Source organism: Chroicocephalus ridibundus, unplaced genomic scaffold (assembly GCF_963924245.1).
Source record: "Chroicocephalus ridibundus unplaced genomic scaffold, bChrRid1.1 SCAFFOLD_37, whole genome shotgun sequence".
NCBI classification, from domain to species: Eukaryota; Metazoa; Chordata; class Aves; order Charadriiformes; family Laridae; genus Chroicocephalus; species Chroicocephalus ridibundus.
The window spans coordinates 1,462,474-1,483,959 of NW_026961439.1; the positions used below are offsets into that span (position 1 = coordinate 1,462,474).

The following is a 21,486-nucleotide window of genomic DNA, read 5'->3' on the forward strand; positions in this document are numbered from 1 at the left end:
TTTCATACTGTAACCACCACATACTTGTTACATGCTTAAGTAGATCAGAGCAGACTGAATGACAGGTAGTTTTCCCCTCCAAAAACCACGTTTTTGTTTTTCAGTTGCCACTATGAGGATTTTTTGCAAGGTTCTCAGTTTCTGGCGGCAGATCAAGAGTATCTTAGTTTTCTTGTGTCTGAGGGACACTGATGGTGTGAATAGACTTTTTCAAAACTCAAGTGAATGTGGGCTTGGCTTTTGGGAAGGAGTCAAACATGCTTGCATCCATTCACACCCCATATTAGGCTCTGAATGCCTGGTATTGCAGCTACCACAGAGCATGCTCACCAAGTGTAAATGAGTCCTCCTTAATGTGGATAAGGTCATAAAACTGTGTTTTGCCGTTACACTTCTGCCTTTACAAAAGCTCATTAATTAATCTACTGTAAAAAGTTAAGTAGCTCCTACTGTAAATCAGGTAATTGAACTGCTGCATGTTTTTTGTGGCTTGACACACGGTCAAGTCAAACTGTACTCTGATTTTTTTCCCTTTCCTCCTTTGTCATTTTAAATCTCTCACACCCTTGTAATAAGAGCTGACATCGCTTACAAAGCTCATGTTACATATGCAGCACCATTACATAAACCTGCTGGATTAAAGTGATAGGTTTACCTTGGTTTCATTTTTACACTATTTCTTGTATCTCATGCAGAATAGATGAGAACCATTTAGCCTCATTTTTGTGATATGAGTAAGCTGGCTAAAGTATCTGCCTCCTCTTGGGATTTAAATCTCACTGTTGTTGTTGGCAAAGGGGTCAGTACTGGGTCCAGTCCTCTTCAATATATTCATCAATGACCTGGACAAGGGGATAGAATGCACCCTCAGCAAGTTCGCCGATGACACAAAGCTGGGGGGGTGGCTGACACACCGGAAGGCTGTGACGCCATACAGAGAGACCTGGACAGGCTGGAGAGATGGGCAAAGAGGAACGTAGTGAAGTTCAACAAGGATAAGTGTAGGGTGCTGCACCTGGGGAGGAATAACCCCGTGCACCAGTACAGGTTGGGGGCTGACCTGCTGGAGAGCAGTTCAGCTGAAAGAGACCTGGGAGTCCTGGTGGACAACAGGATGACCATGAGCCAGCAATGTGCCCTCGTGGTCAAGAAGGCCAATGGCATCCTGGGATGCATCAAGAGGAGTGTGGCCAGCAGGTCGAGGGAGGTCATCCTCCCCCTCTACTCTGCCTTGGTGAGGCCGCACCTGGAGTACTATGTCCAGTTCTGGGCTCCCCAGTTCAAGAAGGACAGGGAACTGCTGGAGAGGGTGCAGCAGAGAGCTACCAAGATGATGAGGGGACTGGACCATCTCTCTTGTGAAGAAAGGCTGAGGGATTTGGGTCTCTTCAGTCTGGAAAAAAGACGACTGAGGGGGGACCTTATCAACACTCATAAATACTTAAAGGGTGGGTGTCAGGAGGATGGGGCCAGGCTCTTTTCAGTGGTGCCCGGGGACGGGACAAGGGGCAACGGGCACAAACTTGAGCATAGGAAGTTCCACCTAAACATGAGGAGGAACTTCTTTCCTGTGAGGGTGGCAGAGCACTGGCACAGGCTGCCCAGAGAGGTGGTGGAGTCTCTTGTCTCTGGAGATATTCAAAACCCTCCTGGACGCGTTCCTGTGCAACCTGCTCTGGGTGACCCTGCTCTAGCAGGGGGGTTGGACTAGATGATCTCCAGAGGTCCCTTCCAACCCTATGATTCAATGAAAGCAAAAAGCATTAATTGCAAGACTGTTATGTTATAGACACATCATATTTTTAATGTTAAAGTTGACCATATCCCACAGTGATACCACACAACATGAAAGAAGCTTTATTGGGAGGGTAGATAAGCTTTATCGCAAGGGCAGATGGAGATTGTCAGATAGGGCTGTTGTTTTTATAAATCTAAAGAGCTTCAAGACAGGAAGGAATTAATGGACTTTGCTCTGGCTAAGTTGCCTCTTGTGGAAGTTTGTTGGAAGCCATAGAAAAGAATCGAGCCCAAACCAGCAGGATGAAATGTGGCTGTTGGTCAGTGGTTTGATCAGAACTTGAGAGCTGCTGTTAATGGTGCTTCAGGTGTGTTCGAGTTATCTTGAATTATTCAAAAGCTGTTTTTCATGAATTCAGGAATGCCTCCCTTGAAAGACAAAAGGCAGTATGTGTGAGGAATTGTCAGACAATGTATTACCACAGGTGGTAGTCTTCGTGGAAGGCCAGGAGTAAGCTGGGGACTGAACGCTGTAGGGGCTAGATCCCACCCTTGTTTCCAGACATTTCTGCCCTGGGGCATGGTAGGGCCCAGCAGAGGGGAACCTTGTAGTGTGGCTTAAACTGAGCCTACTCTACTGACAACTTTCATCTGTGATGCTACTGCCTCTGGGCAGTACTTAATTTATTTGACAGTTTGACTCCTTTAATGCAAGCTATTCCTCTTTGACCTAAAGGTGGAACCTGGGATCAGGTTTTGCTTGGAAATGCTGCTGGTAAAGAGCCTTTTGATACCTCACACATCTCTGATGGCTCTCCAGTACGGCAGTCATCTGTCACTTTCAGTGATGTCTTAAATTGTAGGCTGGAGCTGGTGATGAGTTAATGGGATAAGGAGCCTAAAATAATGGTGTAAGTTTGCTGCCCATTGTAGACATCTGGGTCTCTGCCAGCCCTGATGCAGTTGTTTTAAATGTCCCCATTCATGGAATCACACCTGTTTATGCTTAACTGCCAAAACCTGAATATTTTAGCAATGAAGGAATTCACTCAATTGTGAAAGGAATGTGTGTAGAAATGTTCCTTCACAGCATAATTGAGCAGGTTTCAGAGATGTGTGCTGCCTTTTAAAAATGAATGCTTACGTCATTCTTATGGTTCTTTCTTCAGGTGGAGCCATATTTTTTTAACAATTTTAAAAAAAATTGTTTTAAAGTTTAATAGTTCTGCTAAAACAGACACCAACTATCAGTTAATTCAGAACAGCAGACTGCTGGTGAAAGGTAGCCTCTTTAAAACAGAGGTTATAGAATATCGACCTGATTTTGTTCAAAGAACTTGTAGACGTTGGACAGGGTTAGAAGAGTTCCTGTATTAATGAAGTTCTACACTGTCCCAGAGGAAGAAGAGATGCCATCTCTTACGACAGACAAAAGCCTTCTGCTGTTTCCTAGGTTTCTTTAATCTGTAGTCAATTGGGAAGACATAAAAATCTAAACTGTCATTTAAAGTGGGAGTAGAAGAGAAGTACTCAGATCATGTACCTTACCTCTGCAAAAAATAGGTGCTAAATAAGAAGCAGCCCTTTCACTTCCTTGGCCCTGCTTTCTTTTTTTGGTCTTTAATTTTTAAAGCATGGTTTTGGAGATCTGATTTGTGATGTTTCGTCCCGTGGGGATATCAGGGATACGATGTTGCTCTGTTCCTTCCTGTGGTTCACAGCTTTCTACTCCCTTGATCTTGTTTTCTCTGTGTGCAGTAAAAAGCACTTGTCCACATATGCTTTTTTGTGTGCTGGGAGGGGACAGCAGTTGGTACTGCGCATTTATTTGCTTCATTGATGGCCAAGGCTTGGTTCAGCTTACATCAGCTTCTTTACAAGTAGTCCCTGGCTTTGAAGATGGGCTTGTTGACGATTTTACAGGTAACTGGTCTTACGCTAATGCTGTTGTGAGAAGAGCCCCTTTCGTCCTACAGGCAAGATACAGAATTTAAACTACAAGGATTTTTCCTGTGAGGCTCTGAAATGTTGGTCTTTTCAGAGACTAAATTTTGAATCTGAAATAGAAAGGCAGAATAGGAATGATGAGGAAAGGTCTGTCGAATCTGAATGACTTCACTTTCATGAAGGTGAAGGGTTGATAGAAACAGAATTTATTAAATTAATTTTGAATTTTAATATTAACTCTTGTCCTTTAAAAAGAGGACTTTTCATCAGCAGATCGAAAAAGATTATGATATAAACATAGCTCAATTAGAAAGAAGTCCTAAGATGGTTAACTGAAATTACTAGGGAGTCGGAGTTTTCAATAACAGGAGACATTGAAAAGATTAAATGCTTAGATTAATGAAGGACAGATGATACGGGATGTAATAGAGGATTACAAAATAATGAAATATGGGATAAGTACGGATGCTAGAATAGATGGAGCTGGAAGGCTTAATATTGACAACAAATAAGAGGAAGATGTTCTGTTTTTAATAGAATGCATACCTATGGAACTCACTGCTGTAAGATTGAGGCTAAGTTCTCAGCAGAATTTAAGAAGGATTAGCTGTTGATGGAGATGGAACAACATATTCATTGCTATAGAAGATGACATAAATGCCCTCTAATTAAAAGGGATGTAGATTCTTATGCTAAAAGGCATAAATGGACTGTTCCAAGACACCTGGTACTCTCTGCTCCCCAGCAGGATAGGCCTATCTGCTTGGGCACGTGCTGTTCTCTTGCCCCTCATATTTTCTATTTTCTCCCACCTGCTAGTAGGAGAATTGGTAAGGTAGTTGTGTGACTTTAAAAAAATGTCCAATATAGCTGGCTCTGAATATCATCACTATTAATGTCTTGTTTTCTGCCTGGATTGTAAACTGTCTGTTGTATGGATTGACTTGATCTCCATATGAACACTGCCAAGCCCAAGAAGACTCTGGGCTCTGGCTTTCAGAGCTTTTCAGAAACAAACAATAAACAGACTTCCTAGATTAGACTTCTTGAAGGTGAAAATAGCAATGGGGAATTGCATTTTTACATTATCTGTAGAGGGCTTCTTACAGATTTAGCATAGTTCATGATGTTGTTTGTAAACAAAACCCCAAAAGACCCTTGTGCTAGTGCAAATGTTTTGGTTTAAAAGTTTAAATGTAGGTAACAGTATTTCTATTTTTTATAAAGTTACATTTTTCTGTCGCTTTGGAAACGCAGGCATTCTTTCTGCTCATTCTGAGGGCCCCTGAGGGGACAGCCGGTATGACAGCGTGACATAATCACAATTTCGTAGCTGTGGGACTATGTATTGCATTTTGACCCTCATCTCCTGTATCTCCTGTGCATTAACATATCGAGTCATCACAGCTGCATCTGATGTCATGGTTTGCAACTAATTCCTCTGTACAGTTTTGAGACAGAATCTCATTCCGTCTCTGGTATGAAATCCTAAATGGGAAATCTCAGCCACATATGCACTGTTGGCAAATGTTTTCTAATGGAAATCCCAGGGACCAAGTGACATAGAATGTTTGGCACAGTGGAAAGTCTTGTAACGGGATCTTATTTTCTTGATCATCCATCCAGTGAAGGCCCCATGTCAGAAGGATAAACTGTTCTTATTGGTATATGGAACTGCAAACTAGAAAGTTTAGCTTAGGCCATTCAAAGAGGTTTTTAACTCTTTGCCTTGGGGAGGCAAGGAGCGTAAGTGTTGCTGATGAGGCAACCACAAGCTATTACACTACTGCCGTTGTGTCAGAGGAAATGGATTAATTCATTTCCTCTCCAGTAACAATATCACGGAAGATAATTTCTCTGGATGAAGTCAGGACTGATGAAGGTGGCTGTTGGATTGAGGTGGCTAGATACTCAAATGCCTATGTCTGTGAGAACAGATCCTTTCCCCATAGATCTCAAACTCAATGTCTTCTCAGGGGGTGCTCCTTCAAATGGTTCCTGCATCCTGGAGTGCTGTCCCACTCCTGTCTCTCTGCCAGGCCTCCTTTTCTTCAGCTATGCCAATGCTGGGTGGAGTCCCAGAATGTGGAGCTCAGACTTTAACAACCCATCTGAGCTTCCAACTTATGCTGTACGTACATTTACCTGTCCCAGGTCCATTTACCTGGCCCGTGGAGGTGGCTTTTTCTGCAGGTGGAACTGAGGGTTAGATAATGCCTGTTGGACTCTCTGGGTCCTGCTACAGATTGAACAGAGAAGGGCATGAGCTTGTCTCTGTCCTCTCTCATGGAACATTAGAAGAGAATCATTTACTGGTCAGATCACAGGCACCAGCTGTGACTGAGTCTGTTTGCTAATGAATCCAGTCTCCCCCTCCATCGTCTGTCTGTCCATCAAGCTCCCAAGGAAGTGGTAGTTTTCTGAAGGTATTAGAAATGGCTGCTGTTCATGCTAGTAGGGAAACTAAGTACGCGTTTCAGTCTTCTCTAAACGCTTGGTGGTGATTCTTTTTAGAATTTGTAAAAACAAGCTGTTCATATATGCTCTAAATCATGTGGGAGACTATGATCAGTGATTGGAGTTTCCAGAACTGAAGTTACAGTACTTCTCTATGTTTCTAAAGGAGAAGTTTTCCTGTTAGAAAATGAAAATGTGTCAAAGGTAAAATATGGCTTAGGATATTTGGTTCTGAAAAGCACAGGCAGGTATCAAAGCTTTTCTACCATACAAAGTTGTCCTTGAAACCTACCTTGTTTCTGCCCAATCCCATGATTGGCAGAATGCTTTGGATTTACAGCATGCAAACCTGGAGCTTGGCAGGCCCCAGGATGCCCTCAGAGCATCCAGGTTTTTGGTTATAAATCCTGCAGCCTTGGGAACTGCAGGTATTTTGACTTGCTGCAGTCTGTAAGCTCTTTGTTGTGGAACCAGGAACATGGAAGTCCTGAGAACTCCCATGTTTTTGGCTCTCGTGTGATACTAATTTCAGTTTGATTTTTTTGGACATTCTTTTCCCTTTAAGCTTATTCCAGAATCAACTGTGTGAGGTTTTTAATCTGAGCTTTCATCTGTATGCAACTCTGTATGCCAGAGTCATAAGCTACTCTTTCCAACTCTTGTTACATATTTCTTTCTCATGGCCTTCCAGGATTCAGAGCAGTGACTGGAAGGATGCAGTCACTGAGTTTATACTCAGAAATCTCCTTCTTTTTCTACCCTGAGTGTACCCTGAGGAAGGCTTGTATAAATGATTTCTTGGTCAATACCATTCAAAAGAAAAGAATAAATTTTAGAAGCATATCCCTCGAACACTTGATAGTGTGTGCATTTGTGTTCATCTCTGCAGGGCTTAGTATTGTCCTGAAGTCGTGTGTTAGGGTTACTAAAACTCACGATTTCTAAAAATAATTTGAAAATGGTGCAGTGGTTAGCGTACTAGCTGAGGCCGTGGAAAGCACAGATTCAGTTTGCTTCTCTGCCAGCAAGTTCTTATTCAACCTCAACAAATGTCTTGGTCCTTGACTTCCCCATATTAAAAATCACAACAGTACAGAGTCACAGAATGGTAGGGCTTGTAAGGAACCTTTGGAGATCACCTAGTCCAACCCTCCTGCCAAAGCAGGTTCACCTGGAATCATAGAATCATAGAATGTGTTGGGTTGGAAGAGACCTTTAAAGGTCATCTAGTCCAACCCCCCTGCAGTAAGCAGGGGCATCTTTAACTAGGTGCAAGACCGTATGCTTGTCCTTGTTGAACTTCACTAGGTTCCTCTCCGCCCAGCTCTCCAGCCTGTCCAGGTCTCGCTGAATGACAGCACAGCCTTCTGGTGTGTCAGCCACTCCTCCCAGTTCTGTGTCATCAGCAAACTTGCTGGGGGTACCGTCTGTCCGCTCATCCATGTCATTGATGAATATGTTGAACAAGACTGGACAAGTAGCACTATGCTACATAATAGAAATTGCAAGGTAATATATATAATAAGTTGTAAACCGGCTTGAATGTCGTGGTGACTGGATTTTTTATTTTCCCTTTTTAAAAACTCCTAGAGTTTCCTATTTTCAAGTCAGGGATCATGGGGGACCATAAAAAAAACTTAAGATATTTTTGCTTAGCCTTCAGCATTTGTTCTTGTTCTTGCCTATTGTAGTCCCTCTTCTTCTCACTGGGTCAGAAAGATCATTTGAGGGGAATGCCTTGTAAAATGATTTGGAACAAAGGGAAAATAACACATAATTTTTATATATTGCTGAAATATATTTTATGTCTGTATTATGTCTTTGTAATTACATGGTTATAAATACGTGTATAAACTTTGTTAGCTTTTGCTCTGTTTTGCAGCATGGTTCCACAAGCCAGTTATGCAAAAACAGCTGAAGAGGGCAGAAAGAACAGAGGGCTTCAGGAGCAATGTAGCTGGGTGTAATTGGCACTGAAGTTCTGGTGAGATAAAACTACAGCTGAGAAATAATATTAAATATTTTGTGACTTACAATAAAAAATGAAGTGTTGGGATCTGTATTTTGAGGACTGTGGTGGACTGTTCCCAGGAGGGAACCAAGTTCCAGTAGGAGAACCAGTCTGTGTTGTTTGGGCCTTGTTACTAATACCCTTTCTTTCCATTTTTCTGATTACACCCATTGTGACATCCATTTTCAAACCTAGTATCTGAAAGTGGCCTGAATTCTTAATACTTGGCTGAGCCATTTAGATGCAATGGACTGGTGTTCGCTGCCTCGTCCCAGACATTTGTGTGTGGGACTGAAACGATTTTCTTGATGTGGAGACATCTCAGCAACAAAATTCTGTGATTCACTAATCAAAGATTAATGAAGTACAGAGTGAGCTTTTGAATGTTTTTCATGCCCTAATTACTTATCAGAGGTGAGATCCGTAGTGAAGCAAAATGTGTTCACATGCTGCGGTTACGCTGTCAGGTGGGACCACCATAAGGTGCTGTTTAATGGCCTTGCAGCGTCACCTACCACTGAAGTCTCAATCAGAGGCAGAGTTAAGTGCAATGTGCTAGTCAAAACAGCTGGACGAACTAGTTACAGCTTTTTCGTTGCTTATTTTTCAACAACAGTTCTGTGTGATTTATTAACTGAGCTACATAAATACTGAGTTAGAGTTCGAGCAGGAGGAAGAGGCATCTAATCCATAAAGCTGCTCTGTGGCTGCAAATTCAAGAGGCGGAAGGTTGCTGAAGCATGTAAAGTCTCCTTGGTGGCAACAGCACAACTGTAAGAGGGTCATGTGTTTCCTTTGTACGCAGCGGGAAGGGAGGCTGATCAGAAACCGCGTTTGCCATAGTGCTCGTTAATCAGGCGTGGATTTGAAGCTGGCTATCGGCTATACGTGTGTCTTAAGTTGGTTGTTCTGCACTGTAAACTGTCACGTAGATCAGTCACGGAGAATTCTTGATGGAAGATGTATTGCAGGTAATGATAAAGAAAACTAATCTTTTGTTGTATTTGAAGGCAAAAATAGAAAATTGGAAAGCTTCAATAAGGTCTAATAATGAAAACTGGAAAAAAAATAAGCTTGGATGGAGAGTTATGTTGCTTTTTTTTTTTTTGTACCCACTCATAGAAATGTTTCCACTACTTACAAACTCTGACTGGATTTGTGGAAATTTTTTATTACAAAATATTCTTTCAGTTTTTTAACCTTGAGGAGGGCAGGTTAATTATTATTGTTGTGTAACTTCATGTGAGAAGCTAAGGCAAATACCTATATTGCATTAGTTTTCACAAGTGCACAGCATTTTTTTTCTTTGCTGAAGGTAGTCTATGTCAGTGTTAATTTTATGGCAAACCAATGGATGCAACAGGAAAAAATGCTTTAAAGTACTTGTGCATTTTCATAGTCTTTTGGCTGAGAGCTCAGTTTTGTGTGACAAATAAAAACCACTGAAAAGTATCTAGCTGCACCATAGGATTGCAGTGGCACTTTACACTGCCAGTCCGTGCATTTTCAAACAGAAGTGTTTTTTTCAGACTTGTAAAACCATACTCAGACATTAACCTTCTGTTTGAATGCGACTTATCCTGCAGACTCCGGTGTCCGAGGCAGGTACCTGGCTGTGGCCTACAAGCCTCTTCCATGGTTTTTCTGAGAAATTTGGTTCTTGATGACTGCTCACATTGAAGTTTGTGCATGCACCATAGACGTGTACAGAAACGCCCCGCTCTACTTTGGTCACTGCTAATTTATCGGTTTGTTTTTTTTTTTTTCTTGGGTGTTTTGTGTGTAGCCTTTTCTGCTGTCATACACACTGCTGAGTGGTCACCTTGCAGTCGCCTTTCTGATGGACACATTTGGTGCAGGTAGTTCTGAACTGACTTTTGGTAAGCAAAGTGAATAAACGCTGTTGATGTAGGCCCTGCCTGTTGTTAAAATGGTACTCTAGAGCACAAGAGGTGAGAGAAAGGTATACAAATACTGGGTATTTCATGGCATGAAGTACTTTATGGCGGAAGGATATTTTCTCAGAAAATGCCTGTTAAGAAAGGTTAAGGTGTTGATTCTGACGTTGTCACATAAAAATTATAGAATTTTAAGGGGCTTCTGGGCATAGATATCTAAGATTGATTAAATGCTATATTATCTTTTCTCAAAGGTACCTGATAAAGTAATAACAGTGCATTATAATGTGCACGTGAAAGCGTCAGTTGAAAATTGTGCGTAATTTTTGCTTTTCCTGGTAGCTCTATTTCTTTCATAGTGGCCTCCTAATACGGTTTCTTTCATTACAAAAGGAACAGCATGATCTGCATTTTAAATCTGCTGTATCACTTTGTGCCATCGGTGTGCTGCTTTTACAGTCAGGACAAAACGACGGATTTGGAAGCACCACACGTGATCTGAAGTGTTCCAGGCACTTACACACATGCACAGTTATGCCCTCTCCGTTTCAGAGTCCTAGCAGGCATGTTGTGCTACTACCTGGAAAAGAAACGTGGCGTTTGGGTCAGTATTTCCAGTTCACAGACTACCTGTGATTAAGGTGGCCTGTTGCCATATACAAGAACAATCTCAGACATACTAGTTAAATAGAGTGTAAATAGCTGCAGATTCAGGTATCCTTACAAGAGTTTTAAGAACTGATTGATGATCCTGTGAGAGACAACAGCTCTGGTTATGGTTAATTATATCACAGGTGATAGCGTCACATCGTGTGCATGTATAACTGAGACGTGCCTCTTCAGTGTGTGCTGGCTGATAGCGTATTCTAGTTCCTTGTCCTGTGTGGCATTTGCTTAAGCCAGGAAAAAAAAAAAAGTAAGTCACTGTTAATTTAATGAGCCGGGAGAGGTTAGCACTGGTCTGTCTAATCCATTCTTTTCCAGCATTTTGTTGCATTAAAGGAGTATCACTGCCTCACAGTTCTAGCTCATAAACAGCTAAACAGCACTTGACATTTAAAGAGATTTTCTGTTGTGCACTTGTATAGTCAAGAGTAATTCTAATCCTATTACAGATATTATGTCATGGAGGCGTGCCCTGGGGGAGAGGGCTTCTGCTAACTGGCCGGATGGAAAGCAGAGGGGAGGGGCGAGCGGGAGGGTGGATTTATTACTCGATAGTTAGGTCAGGGATTTCTGTGGGAAATGCCCAGTGGTTGCAGTTGCTGATGATTTCACGGCAACAGCAGTGAAACGCAGTGTGCGCTCCGGTAGCTGGTTACTGAATGAGACACCGCAAATGCGCGGAAAGAAAAAAGACAGCGTGTGAGAGAGAGTCAGAGAGACACGGAGTGGAAAGCTGAGAGCAAGGGAAGTGCTCTGGCTCGAGGAGAGTCTCCCAGGTGTACTGCAGAAGCTTTTTGGAAATGGATGCAAGGACCATCTGCTGCCTATAGATTAGAGGGCTGTAGACTAGGAGCAGAGAGAAACAGCTTATGGCTCTTTTGAATAAAAATTGAAGTTCTGCATAACTGATTCATCGAGATAAATCATGAGTATGCTCTTGCATGGGATATTAATGTATAAATCCATGCTACAGATAGACAGAATACAGCCTACGTTGCTATAAAAAATAAAACCAGCAACAATGCAGTTAATAAATTCAGCAGTTATTATCTGATTCACGTACGAAGAAAAAGAGAAGCAAAACACAGACAGCTCTTATCGCACTGTGGCATTTGCAAGGCACTGCATTTAATGCTGAGAGATGCTATACATTAAATCTGACAACTGTGAAAAGAGAGATCATGGAGAAGTCAAGTAGTGAGGATTCTTCAATTCACCGGAGTCCATCTTTGGATAGCAAAGACTCAGATTTCGCTAAACCTTCTACCTCAGGGAGGCAATTTGGTCGAGGTTTTACTGCGGGAGCTTTCTATGGTACAACCGGATCACGCACACAGAGCCACACTGGGGTCGGAACCGGGACCGGCGTTGGGACTGGGACTGGCGTAAAAAGTGACAAATACAGTGCACCCAAAGGCAGCAAATACGTGGTCTTTTACCTGGATCTATCCTTTGTTTTCCTTTTAGAATTTAAGAAGTGCAACATGGCAAGAGGCTGCCTGTGTTGTTTGAAATACATGATGTTCCTTTTCAATTTAATATTTTGGGTGAGTACTGCCTTTTCAATTGCCTTCATTTGTTAGTCTATCCTGTACTGCTGCATTATGTGTATAGTGCATCTTTGAAGCAGTACAGTAAGTTTCCCCCTCCCCTTCCTCTCTTGCATACCTGCTTGGAATTATTTTCAGTGTTAAACTCGTGTCTATCGGGAAAACGTACGTGCTTTCCATAGCTTTATTACCACCTGATTACTGTAGTTTGGCTACTAATTCCTCAAACTTGCTGTTCTAATATGTGTTTTGAACTGGGTTATCTAAGAAAGGGCAGAATTGTTGCCCTTTAAGGAAGAGCAGAATTATTGTAGCATTAAAATCCTGCAGTGGCAGGATTTTTGCTTCTGTTGTAATACCTCATTTTGTGTTAAGCTGCAGGTTGATTTAAATTTGAAGTACATTCTTCTTGTCACCATAAATCTCATTTGCCTTTTGTGAACTTCATTTGACAAACTGCTTTTTCATTTGAAGGAAGTTCTGCCCCATTTCTCCAATTAAAAACAATAAATCACACATGTTCTAACTTGTTAAGGTATCGGCATAAATGTGAAATGACTGAAATGGTGCATTAATCTGGATTCAGTTTCATCTGTGGTCGTTCACATTGGCGTGTGAAGTTGGAGACTTAATGCTTGCTTCTGAAGGGTCAAAGTTGATTTTCCTCCATCGGCCAAAGGGCGTGAGGAGTTGTAACAATGCCTCAGCAACCAAGTTAAAAGTGTAGTGGCTACTCTGAGCACAGTATTGTCACATACAAGGGAGGGAAGGATAAGTTAAGTCATCTGGCAGCTAGGCGTCCTTGGGTGAAGAGTATTGTTGAGGAAATCACAGGCCAATTGAAATACTGAGTATTCATTAATATGGCCCAGTATGAAATGGTTTGCTTAGTTTGAAATCAAAGGTCACTGCTTTCCTGATGATTGCAAAGCTTGGGCACGTGAACAAAGCCATTCATGGTTGTGATCCAGAAATATACATTATGCTTCGTGAGTAAAGGAAAACACCATCCCTGGATTTATTTTGGAAAAAGAGGCATTAACAGTCTAGTTCAGATAGCTACTTCAGGTGTTAAGATATCATTGTTCAAATTAGGAGTCTTACTAGCAGCTTCTCTGTTTATCTTGACCCACTTACTAAAATAACCTTTAAGAGCAAGAGTTACTGGGAGATTTGGTACAGTGTTGAACCACTCGTGCAACAGTGAGCTTTTATCAGTAATAGACTGAAATGCTACGACAACTGAACTTGAGGGAGTCTTACTTAAATGGAAAGTAGAACCGGTCAATGAAGAACAGCCGATCAAAATTCGCTTGTGATTTTTAAATTTTTTTTTTCTTTTCTTTACAAAAACCCTACCAGAAAGTTGCCTTTACTATTTCTGGAATAAATCACTTTGAACACAACAGATTTATATCAAACTGGGTATTTGACTCGATGCTGCATTACTTTGACACCTTGGAAGTATTTTTTTCATATGCTTTATGATGGGATTAGTTTTGGAACGGCTTTTTCTGATATTGTTCCTCATATCCTCTGTGATCAGTCATTAGGTGTCTCTTACCCCTCACCTCCTTAGACGCAATATCTTTCTTTGCTTTTATCTTCTTCCCAAGCAGTAATTTTCTTGACTCTGCACCAGACCTTCAGAGTCCATTTTTCCATTCCTTGAACTCACAAAAATACTTCAGACCTCGTCTGCGTGCTCATCTCTCTGCTCAGCTCCCACTGGACTTTTGTACAAACACATTGCTGCTTAGGTTAAAACCAGCTTACCATCTGGAACAGTTCTCTAGTGCCCTGTGCTTCTTCAACTCTTACTCTTACCTCTTAATCCCCTTTACGCCCTCCCCACCATGTCTTTTGTTGTGAGGCTTATACCACTTTTCTTTCTGTTATTAAACTTTGTTACTGCACCTCTGTCTAATATTCTAAAAAATGCTTTTTGTATGAACCAGGCTATACAGAATAAAAATGGTAGTCTAGAATAGTGAATCTGAGACATTATGGAAAAATGCTAAATGCAAGATGTCAGGTACTTTTCAAAGTAGTTTACGACAGAAATTTGATCCATCGGCCTGGTTTAAATTGCTCAGAAGTCCCCCTTCACTTTATCTGGCTTACACTCAATTTTGCAAGCCCATCTTGATGTTCCTGTGCATCCTTCCAGAGGACTGCAGTCTTGTTAAATTCTTACTGTTTTTTTTAACCAGGCTATTTTATTGTCTTGAGCCATTCAAATGAATAACATTATCATCTCTTTTTACTCATGGAAACACAAGCTAGAATGAAGCATACTACGGGCAGGTGTTTTGTAGTTTGCTGCCTCTGGCTTTGTACCTGGAATCTACATTAGTTCTGCTGTGGCTGTCTGACAGGTTTTGGATGTTTGGCGCTGTATGTGCTCCACGCTGACACTGTGCACTTGCAGTATCTCTCACTTGGGCCCTGAACTCTCCTGCTAGCCCAGGCCTGGGCTCCACATATGGCTCTGCCAGTGCCTTCCGCTCTCCTACCCTGTCCTGAAGCACTCCCTGCTATTTCAGTCCTATCTTTCTTCTTAACCCATTTTTTCCATTCCCAGGTTTGCCTGTTCTCATTGCTTGCTTCTGAATTTCTGTTAAGAAACCCAAGCCCAAAACCATGGAGTTGTGGCCTGCTCTTGAGCAGTGACTGTCATCTTTTGTAATGCAAGGTGCTTTATGTTTAAAAAGAGACGACTCATTTTTAAGGATGAAATTTTCTGAACCTGTAATTCAAAGCAGAATGAGACTCCTGGTCTTCAGAGGTGAGGAGACCACTTCCACACTGTTATCTTCTGACAAAGGCAAAAAGCGTTTTGTTTTGGTTTGGTTTGTTTTATACAGGAACCGATTTAGGCAACTGGAAACAGAGGTGGGAAAACTGTGGTTCAGGAATTCTTTAAACAAGTGCCAGTCTAGCTGCTGTACAGCTGCAATAGGCAATCCGGTTGACCAGCTTGCTTGCCCTAAAGCTATGTTGTCCTGAGCCTGTGGTAGCCTGTCTCATGGGAATTGGTGTTCTGCCATATTAAAATGGTGTTTCTGAGATGCTTCCTCTGAAAATGAAGACTGATATCCTTTGGCATCCCACAATGCTGGGCACTATTGTCTTGAAAAATTGTCAGTGTTGGCCCAAAGAAGGGTGTTTGATAGTAAAAGAAAAAAAATAATATCTCTCTCCATTATTTGCTTCTTGACACAAAGGCTGGGACCTAATCTGTCCCTCATGTGGCAGAGACTTGTACTACTCCTTCAGCCTGGCAGCCAGCTCATATATATTTGAAGACCAATGATATATTATACACATTATTTTATATATAAAATACATTTTATCTATTTTAATAGATATACATATATTAGTATACACATGTATATGTTTGAAGGTGATGGAGAAGTGCAGTGGTTAGTGGATTCTCTCTGTCATTACGAAGCAAACATACTGTTGATGTGATGATTGCGATAAAAAGGTGGTGCCTTGTTTCTGCCCAGCAAGAATTCAGTGTTAGTGAATTAGATTCATGACAACAAAATGCAGGTTTTGAAAATCAATAGCACGTGTACTAGTTAACGTGGAAGGATCGCCTATGAGTTCTGCAAAGTTACCGCCTAGCAGTAAGTTGAAACAGAAGGTGTTTCTCCACCATATCACTAAGAGCTTCAGGTATTTCTCTGTGGCCCTCTGATTCTTAGCAGTTGTTCTTGGCCATCTGGCATTGCTTTCTTTTAGAGATTAGGAAAGTCTGAGCTGAGGGTTAAGGAAGCTTATAGTATTTAATTGTGTAGCTAGGATGATGATTTACACTGTATTAATCCTAAGTGCATAATATGTTTTGCAAAGGGACTGGGCAACCACAAATGTTAGTTGATTTAGTCTGCCTTCAAGAATATTTATGTGCAAACATATGGAGATTGCAAAGTAGCCAATATAGCTCTGAAGAAGAAATAAAATATTGATTTTTGCTTCTACAGGTAGCAGCTTAATTGTCAAGAAACATAATCCCCAAATATAAACATTAGGGTATCTGTCTCTCTAGGGTAGATTTCACTTCACTGTTTTATTAGAGAAAAGGATTATGTTAATTATTTTCACAAAATGTATCAGAAAGTCTTACTGGCTATAAAATGCAAATCCTATAGAACATAAATTTTTAAAAGATATTTGACATGTGAAATGCAAATTTCATAGGGTCCTAAAAAGGAAATTTTGAAGTTATAAGAATAACCTATCAAAACTTCACTAGAGAACTTTGCAAGTAAATGGTAGTCATGGTTAAATTTTGGGTTGTTCTGTTCATTTAACTACGGTTAGTGAGTCAACATACAGTGAAGCATTCATAATACACATCTTGTTTGGTTTTAGCATTGCTTAATTTTAATATAAAATGCATTTTATTAAGGGGAAGAGGAACATATGGCAAGATTAGTAAATCTCTGATCTCCTCTGTTTCAGGAAGAGCTGAGGAAAAGCTAAGCGTAGTAAAGAAGATCCTTAATATGGTTTATTTGTTAAATTGTTTATATTTAAAGTACTAAAAAAAATCTGATAGGAATAATACCTATTTATTAATGGCATAATTATAAGCAAAAGTTATCATTTATCTAAGATAAAAGAAGTCAAATTTACAAATTCAGATATTTAATATTCAGTTTCAAAGTAAATATTATAATAGGTAGGGAGTGTTTCCTTCCAAACAGAAGAGAAACAGATGAGCTGGAAACTTGCTCATCTAGAAGTAGCAGGAAAATTCAAATACAGTAAATTTTTCACCGATACTCTGTTATTAAAGTAATGGATAAAGACTGAATAGTCTATTTTCCTGAATAGTATTTTTCTGCATTAATTATTTGTCTAATTTAATTTTAATTAATTTTTTTCCCTGTAGATTAAAAACGATGTTGTGTGTTTATCAGTGAGCATAAAGACAGTAGCACGGCAGCCATGCAGGTCACTTTTTTACTGAAGTCTCAGATCAGACTGGCGTGTCCGTTCTCTGGGTCTGGCTGCTGTCAGAGCTATTGGTACTGCAAAGCAGCTAAGAATTTTAGAATGGTTGGTATAAGGTAATCCATACTTATTTATACCAAGCTGGAACATATACTATAGGGCACTGTTTAGTTTGAAGTACAAAGCTTGAACGCTTAACTGAGCCTGTTAACAGACAGTTAAATCTTGTGAAGGGAGTTTGTCCCTATGCATAACTGAAAGTTAATCTCTGAGGTTTAAGAGGGTTGGACTGTTTCTCCTCGAAATGAGAAAAAAATTGCTAACTACAGACAGCTTAGAACAGGAAACCCATTCAAAGTCTCTCTTTCTTGTTGTCCTCCCTGTGGCTGCATTATCTGATATTCCCCATTTTCTGACACAGGGAATAACGTCAGGGAGAGACAGTGAGTGACCCTGGGATGCTTGTCTCTTGACATAATAATGATATTTACTTCTGTACTATTTTGACTCTAATGACATAAGTCAGCAGTGCGGTGACAATTGCGATACAATCCCATGAAAGTAAAACTATTGAAAACCAACAAACCAACCAAAAACCAAAAAACAAACAAAACCCAAACAAAACAAGCAAGAAAGTGAAATCTGGAAAAAGCTAAAATCTTCAGCAGGAAGAATTTGGTTTTTAGTAGGGATTCAATAAGCTGTGAAAAGATTTTAGCTTTTAGTTTTAGTTTTCCCCTCCAGTTGTACAGCACTGTTGGTGTGCCTGTGCAAACATCCACCTCAATGAGGGACAACAATCAGATAAACGTTTAAGCATGACAGCATTTTGGCTGGGAGGAGAAGGTTGGGTAATATTTAGTTCAAATGGTGTGGCCTCCTAATGAATGTGATGGAAATAAAGTCCGTATAAAAACCTGGACTATGACATTACAGAATAATATTCAAACATGATTTGAGGCCTGAGACTAGTTTTAATTTAAAATAGCAAGGTTTGCTTCAGGGATGAGTTAGACTGATTAATCCAGGTGGTGAGGGCCCCATAACTGATTTTAGGGTCTAAGCTGTTTCAACTTGATAGGGAAGACATTCGATATACCATTTTTCAGTGTTCCTCTCGCTAACTGCTCTTCGCTAACACCACATGCTATTCAGGTTGTTTTAGTTTTTTGGTGTTTTTTTTTTTTAATTATTTTTGTTTTCCTTCAGTGTGGAAGTGATTTTACTCTAGCTGTAGGTCGGTGTGAGTGCCACTTGTGTCCATTACTTTGGATAAATGATGAGTTGATTCATGACTCAAAAAGCAGACTTATTGTATACATCTGTTATAATGGAGCCTGCTGGACGTAGTTTGATCATTTGTATATGAGGCGGTTTATAGCCAATGAAAATGAGAAGCAGAAAAAGAGTTTCAAGTTGGAATCCAAAGTACTCCCCTCCAGTCCTCCCTGTTCCGCCATACTCTGAGCTAAACCTTTCTATGACTTAGGTTCTGTTCCTCATATCCTCCAGCTGTGAAACCTTAAGCAAATTCAGTGTCTCGATTCCCCTAACTTTTAAAAATAATGATATCAACTTTTATACAGCAGTGGTTATAGTAATGGGGTACAATTATTGTTAACTTTCAATAAACTTAATAACTGTAATGTATCTTACTTACCTCTGGACTCCCAGACCCATGCAGAACATTTCAGTTAGCTGCTTGATTGGGTCTCTGTTAGCATGCTCGCTTTTTATCTATTCCTGCTACCTTCTAGGTAAGTAAGCCTGCAAGAAGATGATCCAAAGGGGTATAACCTCTCTCATGCGAGTAGAGGATGAGTTTGTAACTCCATTATCTGGCTGTCCAAGGAGGCAACTAATTTGCTTATTTAAATGCTGCTGACATGTCCAGCTTTTCATCCACCAGTACCCCCAAGTCCTTTTCCGCAGGGCTGCTCTCTATCACGTCATCCCCCAGCCTGTATTGATAACGAGGATTGTCCCAACCCAAATGTATGACCTTGCACTTGGCCTTGTTCAACTTCATGAAGTTTGCTCAGGCCCACCTCTCTAGCTCGTCCAGGTCCCTCTGGATGACATCCCGTCCCTCTGGCATTTGACTGCACCACTCAGTTTGGTGTCATCGGCAAACATGCTGAGGGTGCGCTTGATCCCATGGTCTAAATCATTGATGAAGATATTGAACAGCACCGGTCCCAGTACAGAACTCTGAGGGACACCACTTGCCACCCCTCTCCATCTGGACATCGAGCCATTGACCACCACAATCTGGATGCGACCATCCAGCCAGTTCCTGATCCACCGAACAGCCTACCCATCAAATCCGTATCTCTCCAACTTAGAGAGAAGGATGTTGTGGGGGACAGTGTCAAAGGCCTTGCAGAAGTCCAGGTAGATGATATCCGTAGCTCTCCCCTTGTCCACTGATGCAGTCACTCCATTGTAGAAAGCCACTAGGTTGGTCAGGCAGGGCTTGCCCCTGGTGCAGCCATGCTGGCTGTCTCAAATCACCTCCCTGTCCTCCATGTGCCTTAGTATAGCTTCTAGGAGGATCTGTTCCATGATCTTCCCAGGCACAGAGGTGAGGCTGACAGGTCGGTAGTTCCCAGGGTCCTCCTTTCTACCCTTTTTAAAAATGGGTGTGATGTGTCCCTTTTTCCAGTGGTCCGGGACTTCACCTGACTGCCATGACTTTTCAAATATCCTGGAGAGTGGCTTAGCAACTACATCAGCCAACTCCCTCAGGACTCTGGGGTGCATCTCATCAGGTCCCATGGACTTGTGTATGTTCAGGTTCCTCAGGTGGTCACGAACCTTGACTTCACTTACAGTGGGAGGGACTTTGTCTTGCAGGTCCCCGCCTTGTGGTCCTTCAACTCGGGAGGCATGAGGAGAGAGGCTAACAGTGAAGACCGAGACAAAAAAGTTGTTGAGAACCTCAGATTTTTCCTCGTCTGTTGTTACCTGTTTGCCGTTCTTGGTCATCAGGGAGGGTACACTTTCTTTAACCTTCCTTTTCTGGTTGACATACCTGTAGAAGCCCTTCTTGTTATTCTTAGCATCCCTTGCCATGTTCAGCTCCAGCCGTGCCTTGGCCTTCCTGACCTCATCCCTGCATAACCTGACAGCATCTTTTCCCAGGATACCTGATCCTGCTTGAACTGCCTGTGCAGTTCCTTCTTGCCTTTTAGTTTGACCAGCAGGTCCCAGCTCAGCCATGCCAGTCTTTTCCCTTTCTTGCTTGATTTCTTACACCTCGGGATGGAGAGCTCTTGTGCTCTATGGAAAGCATCCTTGAAGATCTGCCAGCTCTGTTCTGCCCCCTTGTCCCTGGGGACCGTTTCCCAGGGGGTCCTATTGCCTAACTCCTTGAAGAGCTGGAGGTTTGCTTTCCTAAAATTCAGGGTCCTGACTGCTCTCCTCGTCTGGCACGTATCCCTTAGGACTGTGAACTCCACCAGTGCGTGGTCACTGCAGCCTGGGCTGCCTCCAATCTTGACATCCCCGATGAGCTCACTCACATTGGTAACTATGAGGTCCAATATTGCATCCGTTTGGGTAGGGCTATCTATTTCCTGTCTTAGGAAGTTATCGTCGAGGCACTCTATGAACCTCCTAGGTTGTCTACAGCTCGCCCTGTCACTTTTGCAGCAGACGTCGGGGTGGCTGAAATCCCCCAGCAGGATGAGAGCCTTCGAGCGCAATGCCTCCTGTAGCTGGAGTAAGAAGGTTTCATCAGTAGATTCCCCTTGATCAGGTGGCCTTGTAGTAGACACCAACCACAAGGTTCCCCTTGTTGCCTCGGTCTCTAATTCCCATAATAATTCCACTCTAATATGCATAAGCTTTCGACTTCCTCTTGGCTATTCTTTAGGGACATCTCTTCACACTCTATCCATTCCTTAACATAGAGGGCAACACCTCCACCCCTTCTTCCTCACCTGTCCCTTCTGAACAGCCTGTAGCCATCGATAGCCACATTCCATTCTTAGGATTCGTCCCACCAGGTTTCAGTAATGGCCACTATGTCGTAGCTTTCCAGCAGCACGGTAGCTTCCAGCTCCTCCTGTTTGTTGCCCAGGCTGTGTGCATTTGTGTAGAGGCACTTCAGCCAGGCTGTTGGCTGTGATGCCTTCTTAGAGGAGCACCCCTTGGGGTGTTTCACAGGTGTTTCCCTGTTGACTTGGACTACCTCAGGACCCCCTGGCTCGTCTCTGTAAGACTTTGACTGTGATGTAGCATCCCCAGC

General features: G+C 41.8%; 1 protein-coding gene across 4 annotated transcripts in view; it reads left to right on the plus strand.

The window, feature by feature from the left end:
- The window catches only part of TSPAN9 (tetraspanin 9), a 201,045-nt gene that overhangs the window by 67,986 nt on the left and 111,573 nt on the right, over positions 1–21,486 (plus strand). For 2 of the 4 annotated variants that reach the window (XM_063321945.1, XM_063321946.1), the window contains one exon: positions 12,184–12,263. In XM_063321945.1, coding sequence (XP_063178015.1) covers positions 12,201–12,263 — 63 coding nt within the window. In that variant the 5' untranslated portion in view covers positions 12,184–12,200. Of the gene's footprint in view, positions 1–10,633; positions 10,655–11,297; positions 12,264–21,486 lie in introns of those variants that run through there. The other 2 variants (XM_063321944.1, XM_063321943.1) reach the window with 2 other exon arrangements.